Source organism: Corvus brachyrhynchos, unplaced genomic scaffold (genome assembly GCF_000691975.1).
Source record: "Corvus brachyrhynchos isolate BGI_N302 unplaced genomic scaffold, ASM69197v1 scaffold514, whole genome shotgun sequence".
NCBI classification, from domain to species: domain Eukaryota; kingdom Metazoa; phylum Chordata; class Aves; order Passeriformes; family Corvidae; genus Corvus; species Corvus brachyrhynchos.
In genome coordinates, this window is record NW_008238319.1 from 897,649 (window position 1) to 915,715 (window position 18,067).

Consider the following 18,067-nt stretch of genomic DNA (forward strand, 5'->3'; position numbering starts at 1 on the left):
TCCTTCCCCACCCCCCACCCAGCCCTGCCCTCTGGCACTGGGAAGCCATTCCCTGTGTCCTGTCCCCCCAGCCCTTGTCCCCAGTCCCTCTGCAGCTCTCCTGGAGCCCCTTTAGGCCCTGCAAGAGGCTCTGAGCTCTCCCTGATCCTCCTCTTCTCCAGGTGAGCACCCCCATCTGTCCCAGCCTGGCTCCAGAGGGGCTCCAGCCCTTGGAGCATCTCTGTGTCCTCCTCTGGACTTGCTCCAGCAGATCCACGTCCTTCCTGTGCTGGGAAGCCCAGAGCTGGAGTCAGTGCTCCCGGTGAGATCTCATGAGGGTGTAATAGAGGGGCAGAATCAGACCCTCCCCTGCTGCAAATGCTGGGGGATCAGCCCCAGTTCATGGGGGTTTCATGTCCAACCTCTCACCCACCAGCACCCCCAAATCTTTCTCCCCAGGGCTGCTCTCAATCTGTTCAGAAAGACTAAAGCTGGAAATCAAATTTTCACTTAAGATGAAGAGTAACTAAAACACGCACCAGGGTGTGGCTTTTCTGTCCCTGGTCCCCAGCACAGCACGGCAAGAGTTAAAAATGCGGGAGCAAAAAGTTCCCAAAGCCTGGCGGAGCTCAGCCCTGGAACGATTCTGTCAGAGCCGCCGCTGGCAAGCGCTGGCATGCAAAGGACCCCAAATGAGTTAAGAACTCTTCCACTCCATCATGAAGAATTGTTCTCTAGAGTAACTACCAGTGGGGAAATGCTTAAAACACTTACCATATGTGGCTAAGAAGGGTCTAATTTGTCCATTTGGAAATTTTGCCTCTTTTGAAAGGATAGTTAATTCCAAGTAATTTATTTCATAGATGAAGCTTTCTTCAGAGTGGTTAATATATCACCCTTGGTTGCCTGAACAATTAGAAATTGTCACCAAAGAAAAATGTCGCAGTTCATGTAAATAACTATTTACCTAAAGGAAATGGGAATCCACAAGAGTCAGCGCACTTTAATGAGCCATGACAATAGGGGAAAAAAACCCCAGCCAATGGTACAGTGATTCTGCTAAAGCTGACATTGCTTATGGTAAAAATGGGCCAAAACAACTATTATTTGTTGGGGTTTTTTTCATGTCAGAAATAATGCAGCTTGAAATTTTCAACAGGCAACATGAGTCCAGACCATTTGTTACTTCTAATGGCCTAATTGTTCTCCTGGCAGAAATAAAAAATTAGGGCACTTATGTCATTTACCTAAATTTCTAATTAATGCAATGGTAATAGAGAAACTGGAGCAGAAGAAAGTGAGGAAAAAAAAAGTAAGTTGGGTGAAAAATGTTTCTCTTGGCCTTTCTACAATTTGTCTTAGTTAACTTTCCTGCGATCTTTCCCTCTTTAACAGCAGGTAGAGTGATCTCTGCAGAGATGTTCCAGAGTTTTCCAACTGGACTGAAGCATTCTGGGCATTGAAAAATATGATTTCTTCCACCTGAGCTATTGAACAGACATGATAAAAACACCAACTGCAGCACAATGTCCTTTATGTTGCCTCGAAGGAATGTGCCATTAAAATGATGTTAGAAATACTCTTCAAAAGCAGCTAAAAAATCTGCACTTGGGGCTGCAATTCCATCCACAAGTTTTCCATTGCTCCTGTGTCCTGACGTCCAGCTCATCCTGCAGAGCAAATCCTGGCTGGTGTATGCCCTCATTAGGATGCAGGATGAAGGGAAATGCATCAAAATGCATAAACACAAGGCCCTGCAAGAGGCTCTGAGCTCTCCCTGATCCTCCTCTTCTCCAGGTGAGCACCCCCAGCCCTCCCAGCCTGGCTCCAGAGGGGCTCCAGCCCTGGGAGCAGCTCTGTGGCCTCATCTGGACTCTCCAGCAGCTCCAAACGTGTTTTTGCTGTTTGATGGGGACAGAGGTGCAGCTGGGGGACAATCAGTCACCCTGGCAGTGGTGATGTCCCTGAGCAGTCCCAGAGGAGCAGGGAAGGAGCAGAGCTGGCACAGGGCCCTCCCTGGGCTCTGGGGAGCCCCCGCTGCTCCCAGGCTCGTTCCTGTCCTGGTCAGAGCCACACTTGGAGTTATCCCTCATCCCACTCTCCCAAGGGACCCGTTGGTGTGGACAGAAGGTGTTGGCTGCTTTGTCCCTTACACTGCTCTAAGTGGGGAGGCATTTTTAGCCCTTCCCCTTTATCTGGGCTGCTCCAGAGGCAGCTGGCTGTCCATAAAGCCTCTCCTGGAATTCTGGCCCTGAGGTGACCCACTCCAGGCCGAGGGGTGATTTGTACACCAGGAACAGTTCTCTGCTCCAGCTTTATTTGTTAACTCATTCCTCTCTGTGTCTCTCCAGGATCACTCCTTCAAACTCGTGAGTGAGGCTGACAGCGCTTCCAACGGGAACAAGCCCGTGGCGTCCACCCCAGTGCCGGGATCCCCATGGTGAGGAGGTGCCAGAGCCCTTCCCCAGTGCCACCCCCTTCCCACAGTGCCGTCCTGGGCTGGGGCATGGGCAAAACACTGCCAGGGCTTCAGCAGCAACGCTGGGTTCCTGGTGCAGCGCCTGGCAGAGCTTTTCCTCGTTAATCACAGCCTTAGGGAGACTGGGGGGGGGAGCCACGGCCACCACCCAGATCCCTGGGATCTGCAGGCTGGGCTCTGCCTCGCTGTGTCTCAGCTTGGGTGGTGCTTGGATTGAGCAGAGAGGAAAACCAGGATTTAAAAGAAAAGGTTGCTTTTTGAGGCCAGATCCTCTCTCTCCCAGTTCTTTCAGTGGCAGGGGGGGCTCTGCCTGTCTTGCAGAGCTGGTGTTGGCTGCAGGCTGTGTGCCACAGGCTGTGTCTCATGGTCCAGGTTCCCTGAGCACATTCCCCATCAGGTGACAACATGAGCTGTTGTCATGTCACCAAAGCTCTTGTGACATTTCTAAGCAGATAAACCCTTCTGCACTTTCTGCCCTGAGAGGTTGACAGAAGGATTTTTGTCTCCTTCACCCCTATAATAATTAGTTTCTATTTAGGGGCTGACATCCATGGGATCTTTGCTCCCAGCCCCAATGTCCAGCCTGGCCTTGGGCACTGCCAGGGATCCAGGGGCAGCCCCAGCTGCTCTGGGCACCCTGTGCCAGGGCCTGCCCACCCTCCCAGGGAACAATTCCTTCCCAATATCCCATCCATCCCTACCAGCCAAGTCTGTCTCTTCACCTAAATGCCTGGATTTTTCCCTTCCTTCTGGAACAGCTGTGGTATTTCTGGAGCCTTGGTTTGGGACTGTTCCTGTCCACCCCCTTGGTGTTCTCCAGGGCCTGCTGGGTTGGGGTTTCTGGGAGAACAGAGCTTCCCACAGTCCCATAACTCTTCCAAATCATTCCAACTCGAGGAAGAACCTCTCTTGTGAGATAGATACCCAGTGGTTTGTGATCCACACCATTGTGCATGAAGAGACGTGGAGTATTCATGTAGTGTTTATAGGATGTGTACTATATATTACATAGTTACATAGGCAATATGTCAGAAAGGTTAGTAAAGATATTTATCATGTGCATGTCACTGAATCAAGGATGCCAAAACTTCCATGGGTTTGTGCAGCCAATTTTATGGGATCTTCCCTGCCCTACACGGGGTGTGTTGGGTTATTTTATGGCAGTACCCTGCAGTGATGGAGCACTTTTCCTGTTTCCAGTCTTTTACCTGGACCAGACCCTTTTAAACCCAGCTTTGAACCCTGCTTTTAATAACAATTAATCATCAGAGCTTGTAATTATGAGGTTGGTTCCTTCCAGGTAATTTTGCTTCAGAGACAGCAGCATTTTCCTCCCAGCAGTGTGTGTGTCTCAGAATAGGTTTAGTTCTCATTGGGATTCAGGAAGCGCCAGCCTGAGATGGAAATTCTGTTTGTTTATTTACATATAAATTTAGGGACGTACATCTCCAGGTTTTTGAATGTCTGTTAAGGATGGTGCAATAGTTATTTTCATATTATTTTGGCTGATTCCAAATGAATGTCAGGACAAGGAGCTGAACTGCTGCCATGCATATTTCCCTGGCCAAGCCCAGGGACCGCGGCTGCTGCTGCAGAGCTGGGTCACGTTCAGCAGATCCCAAACAGAGCCCTAAAAATCATCCTAAAGATTTGGGGTGGCAGGGGGACCTGTCAGAGCAGGTGGGAGCTGGCTGGGATGCCATGGGGGCTGCACAGGGATGCTGTGGGGATGCCATGGGGAAGCTGTTGGGATGCCATTGGGATGCCATGGGGTTGGCACAGGGATGGCACAGGGATGCTGTGGTGGCACCTCTCAAGGGGCCCCCCCCGCCCCCCCTCCCCAGCCTGTGGCATCGAGGCAAGGGCCACACAGCCCCACAGCCAGAGCTCCTGCCCCTGGCTGCTCTCAGCCACGGCTCCAGAACCCGGAATGTCCTTCCCTGGGGCTGCTTCTGCTGGGAGCACCACGGCCTTCTCCTCACCTGGTCCTGTTGCCCTTCCCTGACAGACTGTTTCACCTGCTGCTTTTGGGGCTGTTTCAGCCCTGTCTGTGCCCGTGTGTGGGTGAGAACAGCATTCCCTGCCTGGGGTGCCGGGTGGCTGCTCTCAGCCACGGCTCCAGAACCCGGAATGTCCTTCCCTGGGGCTGCTTCTGCTGGGAGCACCACGGCCTTCTCCTCACCTGGTCCTGTTGCCCTTCCCTGACAGACTGTTTCACCTGCTGCTTTTGGGGCTGTTTCAGCCCTGTCTGTGCCCGTGTGTGGGTGAGAACAGCATTCCCTGCCTGGGGTGCCGGGGGGCTGGCAGGGCAGGGCAGGGCAGGGCCAGGCCGGGCTCCCCGCGGTGTCCCCGGGGTGCCCCTCAGGGCTGCAGTGCCCCCGCTGCGGGCACGGTTCCTGTCGCTGGCCTCGCTCTAAGGCTGGTTTATCGCTTGGAGCAGGTGTGTAGTCTGGACTGGAGATGACCGCGTGTTCTTCTTCAACCCCACCATGCAGCTGTCAGTGTGGGAGCGGCCGCTGGACCTGAGGCACCGCGGGGACATCAAGCGGCTGCTCGAGGACCCCCCGCACAAGCGCAAGCTGGAGGCTGCAGCAAGTAACTAAACCCTGGCACTGGGGGCCTCTTCCTAAACTCCAGTAGCCCCTGGAACCTGGAGCTGAGTGTGGAGGTGGAGGTTTGAGACCCGGAGTGAGAGTGGGTGTCCCGGGGAGATTCCTGATGGAGGATTGCGTGGAAATTGATGTGCATTGCAAAATCCTTGTTTTCACTGGAATGCTGAGCTGGGGATTGAGCCTTCTCCTTCCTGGCAGTGAAGAAGCAGGTGGCTTCCTTTAGGAGATGAATCTTTGATGGATACAATCCCTCTCAGAAGGCACAGTGTGTTTTATTGCCCGAGTCAGGGTGTACATTAGGAATGCATTAGCAGTGCATTACTCAGCTGCTCCCAGAGCACACACTCCATGGCTAATGATCATCCAGCCAAGCTGTGGAGGAGGGAAAATCCCAGCAGTGAATCTCTAATGGGCACTGAGAGGCTTGGTGCAAAGGCTCCCCTGCTCCTGGGAGCTGCTCTGTCCTGTGCCAGTGCTCCTGAGGCTTCACACTGGCTTTACTGGGACTGCTGTCCCTTACTGGGGGACATCAGTCACGGCAGTCCTTGGAATTGCTCCTGGCCTTGGCTGGCTGCTTGGAATTCTTCAGTATTCTGGTTTTGGTGGAGAAAGAACAGTCACCATCCTTCAGCTGCTGCTTGGAATTCTCTAGTGGTGAGGGAGAAGAGCGGAGGGGGAAAGAAGCGAGGCTTTTGTCATTGTGTGCAAGTGCAGTGTTTCATAACTGAATCAGGGTGGTGGCACTGCCAGGCAGCATGCTGCAGGACCTGCCTGTCCCCTCAGGCCAGCAGGGCTGGGCACTGGCTGTGATCCACTGCTGTAAACCCCTAATGAACCCCTGCAAACTCCTAATTAACCCCTGCAAACCCCAAATAACCACTGCAAACCCCAGTGAACCACTCCAAACCCCAATGAACCCCTGCAAACCCCAAAGAACCACTGCAAACTCCTAATTAACCACTCCAAACCCCAAATTACCACTCCAAACCCCAATGAACCCCTGCAAACCCCAAAGAACCCCTGCAAACCCCCAGTTAACCATTACAACCCCGTGCCTGCAGGGAGATAAAAGGGATCCATTATCAGCTTTTCTGTCAGAGAAAAGCAGCTCCAAGGAGGGTTCTCTGTCTGTGTCCTCCTTATCCACACAGCCTGTAATTCCATTTTTCTCTAGGAATTTCCATCAGCAGGTGCCTGTGTATATATTGCTGTACAATTTTTGTGCATGGCTGGAAGAACTTTAGCTGTGTATCTAATTCCTCCAAAGCCTACCTGCTGGAATTCATTCTGCAGGGTGGAAACAGAGCTTTTATTGCAGGATCTATTGAAAGCACAGTGAATTCCTGCCAAGGCATGGCCAGAGACAAAGCTGAGGGTCATTGTTCCTGCTCTGTAATTAATTAACTGAGGAGTTTAAAATCGGGGCTGATAGGTGCCACTTCAAAAATCTATTTTTTGCTGTGTTCCATCCTTCTTATTTATTATCTCTACCACAAAGATTTGATTCATGCTCCTGGTTTTTTATGGCCATGACTTTCATTGTTGTTAAGTAGTCTTAATCTTCCCTGTTGTAATTGGGCCTTGTGGTTGCTGAGTGCTGGAGCAGGTTATAATTAGTGTAGATCAGCTCTGAGGTGAGGGGATTATTTGTTACCTCTCCTCTGAGCTTGTAATCTTCAGTAAATAAATAACACCAACGAGCTGAGTGTGCCCAGCAATGCTTCCCACATTTATTTAGCTGAGTGGCTGCTGCTGAGTTTTAATTAGAATTTTCAAATCAAACATCTGAAAATAAAAGATGTCAAGCAAAGTTATCCATGGGATGCTCTGGGCTGTCTCTGCTGAAGGATCAAGTGCTTTTTAAATTTGGGCATAAATGAAAAATTACTCATTTATCAATTACTCCTCCTCCACCAAGTGTTTGTTCCAGGAGGTTGATGTGGCTCTTCCCTAATGGGTTCCCATCAGGCCATCCCATGGGGCTGGAGGGGAGGAGCAGCTCCTCCCAGGGCCCAGAGCAATTTATCTGCTTTGATCTCTTCCTTCAGCTGCTCCTGGCCTGTCTGGGTGCTCAGGCTGAGGAAGTTTTTCCAGCTAATTAAATGAAAACGGACATTATGGAGTCATCAAATCATGGAATGGTTGGGTTGGGAGGGGCCTCAAAACCCACCCGGTGCCACCCCTGCCATGGCAGGGACACCTCCCACTGTCCCAGGCTGCTCCAAGCCCCAGTGTCCAGCCTGGCCCTGGACACAGTTGGTAGAATTCCTACTGAAAACCAGTGATGATGTCATTTACTGAATTCCTGCAGATCCTTTGGACCCTTTGGCGTTCAGACAAGAGTCTGAAGCCCATCCCTAGAAACAGCACATGAATATTTCCCAGCCCAGGTGCTGGGGACCCTTCAGTGCAGGCACTGCAGGGATGTGACTGCTGGTGCTGTGTCCCTTGGGCTTTGGTGAGAGCTGCTGCTGGTGGAGGTGAGGAGAAGCCATTTCAGAATTCAGTGTTTGTTCCCCTTGTCTGTGACTGCAGATCCAGGCTCTGAGTCCCTCAGGGACCCGTGTTCAGGTCAGACCAGGGGGTGACACTGCCTTGGAGCTGCTCTGCAGCCTCAGGAGTGTGGAGGGTGTTGGATCTCCCCAGGTGCTGCTGGAATTCCTGGGAAAGCAGCCTTAGATTGGCTGATAGGAGGAAGAGAAGTGGGAAAGGAGGGAAGCTCTGCTGGGAGTCACCTCCAGTGAATCCTTCAGTGCCAGCATGGAAATGATCTTGCAGGAATGTCTTTAGCTGCTGTTTGTAGGGAAGGGAGGAGAGAGGATCAGGTGAAACAATAACAAGATTTAAAGCAATCATGTCATGAATGAAGAATGAGGAATTTTGCTGACTGAAAATGGTCACTTTATTGCTGTTGCTTCCATTTGGATGAAGGCAATTCCGAGGATTTTATAAAATACTTGTTATTTTTTAAACCCTCTGTGGGGAGTGAAAGCCAGGAAATACCAGAGCTGCAAAGACAAGGGAAGAGAAGTCAATTTGAGAAATTTGTACTTCCATTTATCTTGTTCAAATCTGATAATGACTTACTTCTTTTCAGCAGACAAGTGTGTTAGCTCTTGTCCAGGGGATGAAAACGATGATCTGAGCATCAAAACTAAGAGAAATAAGTAAGTTCTGACGTTTTCTTGTCTCTGTCTAATGGTGAGAAGGGTTGGTACAAAGAAGGGCAATTTAAATGCAGATTTTCTTCTGTGTGGGTAAATGATGGGAGCCATTTTCAGGTGCCCAGTCCTCACCAGAGCCAGGATTCTCTGTAACCTCTGTTTCTCATTTTTGTCTGGGTAACTCTTCCTTTGCAATGGTTACAGACAAGGCTACCAGGCTGTGGAGTTACTCCAAAGGCACTGGATAAAAGCTTTCCCTCACTGAAGTGCAGCAGTTTTTTCCCTGCTCCCAGGTTTGCAGGCCCAGAACCAGCCCCAGGTGCTGCTGTTACTGACCTTTATTACCACGTGTGCTTCAGTTCTCCTGAAGTCACGACTGAAAAAGCAATTTTGAGGCGTGCAGACTTCCCAGATCCATTCCGGGTGTCCTTCCGAGTGGGCAGGCACAGGGTTTGTGGTGGATTATTGTAGATGTGCAGAATTGAATTCTTTATTGTCATCTCTGGCATGAGAAAAAGAGCCCTTTAAAGTCTGCCCTCCTTGGCAAGGGCTGTATGAAGCTGTGGCTTCGCTGCACCTTCAGTTGCGGTGTCAGAGCCCTCCGATGGCCCCGGTGACGCTCCTCCCTCAGCAGGAGCTGCCTCCAGCCCACGGTTGGTACCCAGCCGCAGCTCTGGGGCCTTTCCCATCTGTGAGCGTCCACTCCACGTGGGGGAGGCTCTGCAAGGGCCCGGGGAGGATTAAAAGGACTAACCCGCGTCCCCCAGTGACCACTGCTGGCCTCTCGTGTGTGTTGCCCCGCACAGGACCGAGGAGTGCCCGGCCGCGGGCCCGGGCGGTGCCGAGGCGCGGCACGGAGGGGAGCAGGGCTCGGCCGCGCGGAGCTCGCCGCCGCTGGGGGAGCGCATCGCGCACTTCCGGGACATCGCCCTGCCGGTGGCGTTTCCCCCGCTGCCACCCGCGGGAACTGGGAGCCCTTTCCAGACAGATTCCCAGAGACACACCCAGGGACAGCCAGAGGCAGCAGCTCTTGCAGCGGGCAGTGGCTCAGCAGGGCACGGGGCTGTGGGCACAGCCCATCCCAGGGCTCTACAGGAACCCCAAAGAGCAAAGGACGTGTCCTGGTCAGCACCTCACACATCAGGAGTGGTCCTGGGCAGCTCCTGAGTGTCCAGCACCACAAATTCCAGTGATTCCAGCAGTGGGGAGCCAATTTCACTTACTGGCTGTGCAAAGTCATGGAATCATGAATGGTTTGGGTTGGAAAGGATCTTAAAAGCCATCCAGTGCCACCCCTGCCACGGGCAGGGACACCTCCCACTGTCCCAGGCTGCTCCCAGCCCCAATGTCCAGCCTGGCCTTGGGCACTGCCAGGGATCCAGGGGCAGCCCCAGCTGCTCTGAGTTCTTTTCTTCTTCTGTGCCAGGGCCTGCCCACCCTCCCAGGGAACAATTCCTTGCCAGTGCCACATCCATCCCTGCCCTCTGGCAGCATAAAGCCATTAATGTTTACAAAAATCCTTGGGAAAGGATGTTCTGCAGATGGTTCCAGCTGTGCTGAGCTGCAGGAACAGGGAGCGCTCTGGGTTTGGGCTCAGCGAGGACAGGGAGGTGTAAAATGAGCAGTGGGTGCAGATTTTTTGCCTCCCCCCACGTTGCCACGTGTATTCCATAAAGGGAATGTCATTCCTGTAAGGAAATACAGCCCAAGGTGGCTGTTGTCAGGCAGTAAAGCCTACAAAATTTATCCCAGTAATCAGCAGGCTTTAAAGGGGGATAATTAGAGCTTCAGCAGCAAATTATCTCCACGCCAGAGCTGCTTTATTAATACATCTTGTTATTTGTGCTTCAGAAATGCAGAAGGGCCATAAATGAGCCCTGGGTGCAGACTTTGCTGGCAGATTTGAACTCGGGGGCAGTAATTCAATATTTGGCAGAATTAGGGATGGTCTAGAACAGGATCTTCAGGTGTTTCTATGTAAGATTTGCTCCTAAAATTAAGAAATTTGGGAAATTCGGTGTTTGGCTTTGCTGTTGTTTAAAAATGGGGAGAGAGGAGGTTACTTTGCTCTTGCCCTGGGCATTTTTGAGCTGTCCAGCTCAGCATCAGCTGCTTGGCATGGCTGAAGCACAGGGAGACCATTAATGCCACTTAAATCTCATTATTTAATGACCATCCCCTGCCCTTTCCTCCTCGTGCTGTTGTCTCTCAAGGAGTTGCTGGATGGAATCGCAAAGAGCCCGGAGCAGATGGAGTTTGCCAGTGGAGTTCTGCAGCTTCCTACAGAAATTATGTCAACAGAAGAATATTGATTGTAACATTTTAAAAAGAGATGAGGGTTTGGGGGAGCTCCAAGAGACAGGCACTCTTTATTCTGAAGTCTGGGGCAAGTTTTCCTGTGTCAAAATGTAATCTGGATATTCTTCTGGAAGTTTCAAAGTTTCCACACAATTCTAAGAGAAAGAGGAAAATTTAAAGTTCTTCCTGGCTCCCTCCCCTCACAGCATCAAAGTATCCACGTTCTAAGCCAGCATTTCCAGGAAAGTCTCCTCCCTGCTGGGCTGCTCTCCAGACTTTTGAGAGGATTCCATGGGGTGTTTTTTCTCAAGGTTTTCCCTTCTCAGTCCCGGGGAGAGAGGGGGATTTGTGTGTGAAGTGAAATACCAGGTTATTTTAGGTGACGTCTGCCAAATGTGCAATGTAATAATTGCTGAACACAAAATCATCAGCTGAAACGGTTATGTGATGAATTAGTCTGAGCTTAATTAGCTTGGAGCTCAGAGTTGGGGTGTGGGAACAAAACTGATGTCCAGGAGAGTGTAAAAGACACCAGGAAAAGAGGATTCCTGGTGCTGGGGACTCCAGAGCTCAGGACAAGGAGGGCACCAGGAGGGGACCTCAGGCTGTGGGAAGGGGATGTTGTGGGCACATGGCCTCAAATCCCCAGAGGCAGCCAGAGCTTTGGATTTTCCAATCTCAAACCACTCTGAGAGGAAAACGAGTCCACTTAAAGTCACTTTGCTTCATCAGAGCTTTCCTGCTGGAGTGTTAATTACTCTGTTTAATTATACTTCACATCCTTGTTTTTCTAGTGAATTCACTCTTTTGTAATTAGATGGAGTAATTAGAATATTTTATTTCCTTCAGATTTTTCTGTAGCCAGCAAATTACCAGAGATGCTGTAGAAGCCTCTGAAACAGTGGGAATTGTCCCTGCCCAGGCAGGGGATGGGTCTGGGTGGTCTTTGGGGTCCCTTCCAAGCCAAACCGTTCCACGATTCCATGACTCCACGAAGCTGGCAGCAGCCCTGCAGGATGTGGTGTTCCCATGCCAGTGGCTGTGGGGATGCGGTGCTTTGCAGATGTTCACTGCCAGCTTTCCCCGGGTGCCTCAGCTGGGTCACAATTCCAGCTCTGGAGTGAACGTTCCTTTAGTGGGAATCGGTGTCTCTGCTGCACAAACAGCACCCCAAACTGGCATTTCCCTGCCTGCTGTGGATTCCTTCCACCACAGATGTGGGGGGACCTCTCCCGGAGCCTCGCTGAGGTGTCCTGGAGCGAATCACTCCTGGCGCTGTGGGGGTGACCAGGGCTCTGCCACAGACATTCACATTCACCTTCAGCCGCCCCGAGAACCCTGCCCAGCGTTCCTCAGCTCTCGGAGCTCCTCTCTGTGCTCACCTCGGAGCATTTGCTCCTTCCCCACCCTCATTAAATCTCCGTGACGCCACTGTCTATGCTCCCAGGTGTCGGCGTTCTCCACGTGGGAGAAGGAGCTGCACAAGATCGTGTTTGACCCGCGGTACCTCCTGCTCAACCCCGAGGAGAGGAAGCAGGTGAGTGAGCGCTGCCCAGCCCAGCCCTGTCTGCAGCAAATGATTTACCAAGATATGAATATTGATCTAGTATCGATATCCAACTGAGACGGACAAAAACTCTCTAACAGTTTCGAGTTAGAAAGTGCATGTTTTATTTGGCACTGGGCAGTGCGTGGGATAGCTCCCTCAGCTGCAGGGCCCCGATCCAAGCAAACACGACACTTTTTATTTCCAAATATGATGAATATCCAAAATACAAATGCATATTCATAACATTAACACCTCCCATTCTCCGCTTCATATGGAAATGAGCTTAAATGTCATTAAGCATGCATAGTGTGTGTCCTGAATGGAGTCAGTGGTCTTGAATTGGGTCAGTGGTCCCAAGAAAGATGAAGTAACTCATCTTCCTCATTTTGGCCTTTTTGCCTTTTTGAACTTTAACAATCCGAATTACTTTAGTGACCTCTAAGTTTCCTCTTGGCGTGACTTTTGAACGGGTTCCCACCAAGGGAGGAAATTGGTAATTGTCCTTGTTACCTACACCAACTTATCAAAGTTTCTATTCCTCGTTCTAAGCACAGCTAAGCAAACATGCAAATGACAGATCATCAGTTATTTGGCAATCAGTTACTAACATCTTAAAACCCGTTTCAGGTCCAGCTCTCCTAACTATTTTAATTAACTCTCACTGAGCCCAAGTTCTTTCCTAGTCCAACTAATCTCAACACAGCTAGCCTATAACTAAAATCTTTATGTTTCTTCTAAATCTCTGTTTCACAAACACCTCCCACATGGCCCTGGATCCCGGAGCAGTTGTCTCGGGAGGATGAAAGAATTCCATAAAATCAGGACTCCCTGGGGACGCCCATAGGTTTGGCTCTGGCCAGCGGGAGTGATGCTCAGCAGGCACAGGGTGGGATTTTGGGGCATCTGGGAGTTGGGCTCCAGGACCCCTGTGGGTCCCTTCCCACTCGGGCTATCCTGGGATTCCCAGTGCTGTCTCCTTGGACAAGCAAGTGCTACGAGGAGGTTGGAACACAGGGATCCTGTTCTTTGGGACTCAGGAATAACTCCTGAGCCTGGAAAACCTGGCAGTAGGGAGGGAAATGGCCTCAAGGTAACGGTTCTACCCTGAATTACTGGAATATTGTAGAGACACTGCTGAATTTTCATTGTTCAGGACATTTTCCAGGAGTCTGGCAGGATTTAGGGCTGCGGTTTGCAATAACAGACCCCACTGGACAGAGCACTGGCGCCTGGCTGGGGGCTCTGTGCAAAGCTTGGGTTTTTCTGGGGAGCTCCAAAGGGATGTGGAGTTCTGCTGCCTGGATAATTTGGGCATTAATTTTCACCAGGGATCCCAAAGTCTGCAGATGAGGCTACAAAATTCAGGGGAGATGCAGGGATCTTGCAGTGAACACTGCTGTTCTGTGGTTATTTCTCTTCCTTAAAAGTCTTTTGTCATCCTGCAGAAAGAATAATTTTGAATACGGAATTGTCCATTTTTAAAATAAACAGGATGAAAAATGGATTTATTCCATATTGTCCTGTGGTTCTCCAGAGAGCTTCCTGTAGGTATTTACCAGAGGATGGGGCACATACATCTTCATTTACTCCCTTTCCAATATTTTCCTTCCTAAGGAAAAAAAAAAAAGAAATGAAATAATAAGGAAATACAGGAATGAAAATGTATGAGGAGCTGCCAGGATGGAAAGTGCTGCTAAAGAGCCTGAGCAGGGAGTTTGGGATTTATGTCAGGGAATGGGCAAGGACAACACCTGGACCGTGATGAGTCAATCAAGACACATTTCTTGGAATCGTGGAATCATTTTATCAGCCTTGGAGCAGCCTGGGCCCATGGGCCATGGCAGGGGTGAGGCTGCGTGGGCTTTAAGGTTCTTCCAACCCAAACCAGTCTGGAATTCTGGGATTCTGGGGCTAATATAAACAGTGTTACCATTTAATTAAATACCCCATTACAGGCAGGACACAGACCCTGTCCTGCCTTGGAGGTGATGGAATGAAAACACCTCCTGGACACGTGGGGAGGGCAGGTGAGGACTGCAGGCACTGGGGTTGCAGCTCTTTGGTGAGGCAGGAGCAGCCCAAAGGCTTTCTCAGTAACTCCTTGTCTTGTGTCCCTTCCTTGGCCAGATTTTTGAGCAGTTTGTCAAGACCCGGATCAGGGAGGAGTACAAAGAGAAGAAGAACAAGTTGCTGTTGGCCAAGGAAGAATTCAAGAAGCTTCTGGAAGAATCCAAGTTATCCCCAAGGTGGGCATTGCCTTAGGAAGGGTTGGGAAGCTCAGCTTTGTCATTTAGGCTGAGCTTTTCAGCCCGGAACGCTTCACAGCAAGTGGAACATGCCTGTCCTAATGCTGGGATGGCATTTCTTCCCTGATATTCCCCAATATTTTGTTGTATTCCTGGGAGAGGAAATGTTCCATCTCTTTGTCCATCTCTCCCTCTTTCTGTCCCTCTCCCTCTCCTCTCTCCCTCAGGATGTGCAGTACTTGGCACAGCACGTTTATTTTGTGTTCCTGTGTATGCTGTGGTCATAGAACACACATTACTTATGGAAAATCAGTACCACGATGTTCAATCTCATCTATATCACACATGCAGGTGAAGTTACCCAGAGATTATATTTAGTCCTGGGGTTTGGTGGAAGAGAAACACAAGTTTACAAAGTTCCTGTTAATGCCACCGCTTTAAATTCATGGGATGTGTCCCTGCCCATGGCAGGAGGTTGGAACAAGATGATCTGTGAGGTCTCTCCTGACCCAAACCCTTCTGTGACTCTACAGCTCTGTGATTAAATTAAAATACAGCGTGCAAGGCACAACTTATTTTTCACTTTGTTTTTCAAGTGACGGATCCAGACTCACACAGGGGCAGGGGCAGTGCTTAGGGCAGTGCTTTCTCATTTGTAAATCACATGAAAATAAGGGGTGCATATTATAAACATTGTTAAATTGCTGGAACACAGAAATTAGTTTTCCCTACTAAAACATGCAGATAATTACTCAGCATGAGCTGTGTGGGCACATGGATACAAGCAGCAAGTGTTGTAATGGGAAGAAGCATTTTACAACAAAACCAGGAATATTCTGGGCTGATGGCCCACCCGAACACTGCTTCCAGCACTCATACTCCCAGTCCCCAAGGGAAAAGCTGTGCTGGCCCAGAGGCCAGGGAGCATTTCAACCCTGAAGGGTTTTGGGAGCTGCCCATGGCACCGAAGCACCGATGAAGCTCCTTTCCCTGCCTTGATTGAGGCACACAATGAGAGAAATAAATCCCAAATATTTCCAATAAAAAGCAAAGAGTCGCCTTGGGGAAAGGAGCTGGGAATGCAGCCTGAAAGGAAATTAAGGTAGAAAACCCTGCTAGGAGAGAGCTTGCCTTGGAAATACAAAATATCCAGGAGTTCAAATAAAAACTCCTTGTCACTGGTCTGTGAGCGTGGTGTTAGTGGCTCAGCAGCCTCCTGCCAACCATCAACCCATTTCCAAATCCCAAAGGTAATCCTTGCTCACTGCAGGCTGCTCCAGGTGTCCAAAGCCCTGGCGTGGTCTGGCCCTTCTTCATCCCAGATTTACCATCCCACTCCTGTCAAACATTCCCAGAGCCCCCCCCAGTTCTGGTGTGGATCCAGGTCCAGGAGCCTGGGGGTGGCCTGGCCGAGTCCCAGGTTCCCAACATCTCTGTTTCCCACAGGACAACCTTCAAGGAATTCGCAGAGAAGTACGGCCGCGATCAGCGCTTCCGCCTCGTCCAGAAGAAGAAGGACCAGGAGCATTTTTTCAACCAGTTCATTCTTATTCTCAAAAAGAGGGACAAGGAAAACAGGATAAGGCTACGGAAAATGAGATAAAAGCAACTGAAACTGGCAATAAAGACACGAGCCCGGGCTGTGGCTGTGGGAAGGGATTCCGAGGAAGGATGAAGCACTTGGGGTCCAACAGCACCACCAGGAGTGGGGGATCCCGAGGGAAAATGCCTCTAAATGGAGTTTATGGGCCATCCATTGGATTTGGGAAGGCTGTTCTGCAGGAATGGGAAGGATATTTTGTTCTCAAAGAATTAATGTTTCATATTGAAGCTCTCTTTTGTACAACATCCAGAGTTTGATGCATTTCTAATTGCCATGATACGTCGATCCCTTAATTGTTTTAATTATGCAAATTACTTGTAATATACACAAGTTATTACTCCAATGCAGGTTTATAATTAAGCAGAAGCAGATGCCATCCAGAGCAATCTCAAGGCATTTCCATCATTTAGGGGAATTATCTCAAGCAATCTTTTGGCAACTCTGCATTTCCACCAAGTGTGTGGGGTCTGGTGGTCTGCAGGATCCACTCCCGCTGCTCATCTGTCTCTGTCCAGTCCTCTGAGTAGTAGTAATCAGCTATTAATTGTTAATCTTGGTGAAGAGTGTGAAAATCTTGGCACATGTTCCATAGGAGAACTCTCTGATCCAGAACTTCCCGTGGGCGGTGCTCCAGGACAGCGCCACGGCCCCCTCAGCCTTCCAACCCCAGTTCTTTGGTGAAGCCATCCCAGTCGGATTTGGGTTCTGTTCCTGTGTGTGAAGAGTCTGCATGAGATTTTTCTCATCATATTTGTATAAATAAATATTTAACTTTTGTAATTAAGGAGCATTTCAAACCTGTTTTCAGGGGGATCTCAGGGGTGAAAGTTTTTGAAGAGATTTTTGCCAGAGCTCAAGTGGAAAACGCTCTCAGGGACAGGGTGGGATTGTCGGGGTGTGTGTGCAGGGTCAGGGGTTGGACTGGATCCTTGTGGGTCCCTTCCAGCTCAGGATACTCTGGGATTCCATGAAATAATGGGTAAAATAACACAGGGTTTGTGATTTTTACTGGAGAGATGGAAAACCAGAGGGGGCTCCTTCCACTCAGGATTTGAGTGCAAATTCCATTGACATCCATCAGAAATCCAAGGATGCTGGGAGCAAAAGAGTCATGCTGGCTACACAGGTAGGATGTCATGGCTGGAGGAACATCAGGACGTCTCTGCCTTTGTGCTGCTCCAAATGTGCTCTGTCTGTGGTTGTCATGTTTTTCTCAGGAGACCTAAATTTTAAGTTAATGCTCCTTAAATCTATGGGTTTCTGCTTCCTTGGAGTGAGAGGGATATTTTCTCTAACTCACAGTAATTTTTATTTAGGTGTGTGCTGGGTGTTTTTATAGTCACAGAGATAAAGGAACTTCCTGCTGCTGTGGAAAAATGAACTCGGAATAATTCACAGTGCCAGGACACAGGGAATGGCTTCCCAGTGCCAGAGGGCAGGGTTACTGGGATATTGGGAAGAATTCCTGGCTGTGAGGGTGGGGAGGTGCAAGGAGAAGGGCTGACCCAGGCCTTGCCACCTGTCACAGGCCAGGTTCAGGTGCTGCTTTCCTTGCTTCCTGCTGGAGTCTCCAGTTGCTCCGTGTTTTCCATCGGTTGCTCCATGATTTCATACCCTGACGGATCTCCTGGATGTTCTCCTGCTCAGGTAAGTGCCTTGGGCGTTTTGGACATCTGCTCTTTTACCATTTTCAAGGTGGAAAAAGAAAACATTTCAAAGACTGGGATGTTTTTAATGGTTTTCAGTTCAACCAAGAGCACAGGGAGAACAGCCCTGAAACCTCTGCAAACACCCAGTGCAGGGCACGGAGAGTGGCTCTGTCTGCAGCTGCTGGGATCACTGGGAAGGAGAATGAGCCCCGGCTATCTCCAGATGGAGCTCGGGGTTTGCCTGCCCGAGAAAAGACACTGGAAATGAGGGGAGTTGTAATTAAAAGCTAAATTAAGGTGGAAAGGGCTGCCAAGGGCTCGAGCTTGTTCATTTTAGCTTCACGTGCCAATAAAATGCTGATAATGACTTTGCTTGGGTAACGCTGTGTGAGTGAGGAGCAATTTGTGTGCTTACATCCTTAGCTGGATTATATTGGCCTGAACCCAAGATAAATAGGAGGAAAAATCAAAGGTGATAATGTTATGTG

The 18,067-nt window shown here is 49.9% G+C and overlaps 1 protein-coding gene across 1 annotated transcript in view; it reads left to right on the plus strand.

The window, feature by feature from the left end:
• TCERG1L (transcription elongation regulator 1 like) overlaps positions 1-16,714 on the plus strand; it is a 61,337-nt gene extending 44,623 nt beyond the window's left edge. The window contains exons 10-17 of the mRNA XM_017733892.1: positions 2,331-2,419; positions 4,899-5,053; positions 8,168-8,237; positions 9,041-9,170; positions 9,836-9,844; positions 11,980-12,069; positions 14,209-14,327; positions 15,774-16,714. Coding sequence (XP_017589381.1) covers positions 2,331-2,419; positions 4,899-5,053; positions 8,168-8,237; positions 9,041-9,170; positions 9,836-9,844; positions 11,980-12,069; positions 14,209-14,327; positions 15,774-15,930 — 819 coding nt within the window. The 3' untranslated portion in view covers positions 15,931-16,714. The remainder of the gene's footprint in view (positions 1-2,330; positions 2,420-4,898; positions 5,054-8,167; positions 8,238-9,040; positions 9,171-9,835; positions 9,845-11,979; positions 12,070-14,208; positions 14,328-15,773) is intronic.
• Positions 16,715-18,067: the final 1,353 nt, after the last annotated feature.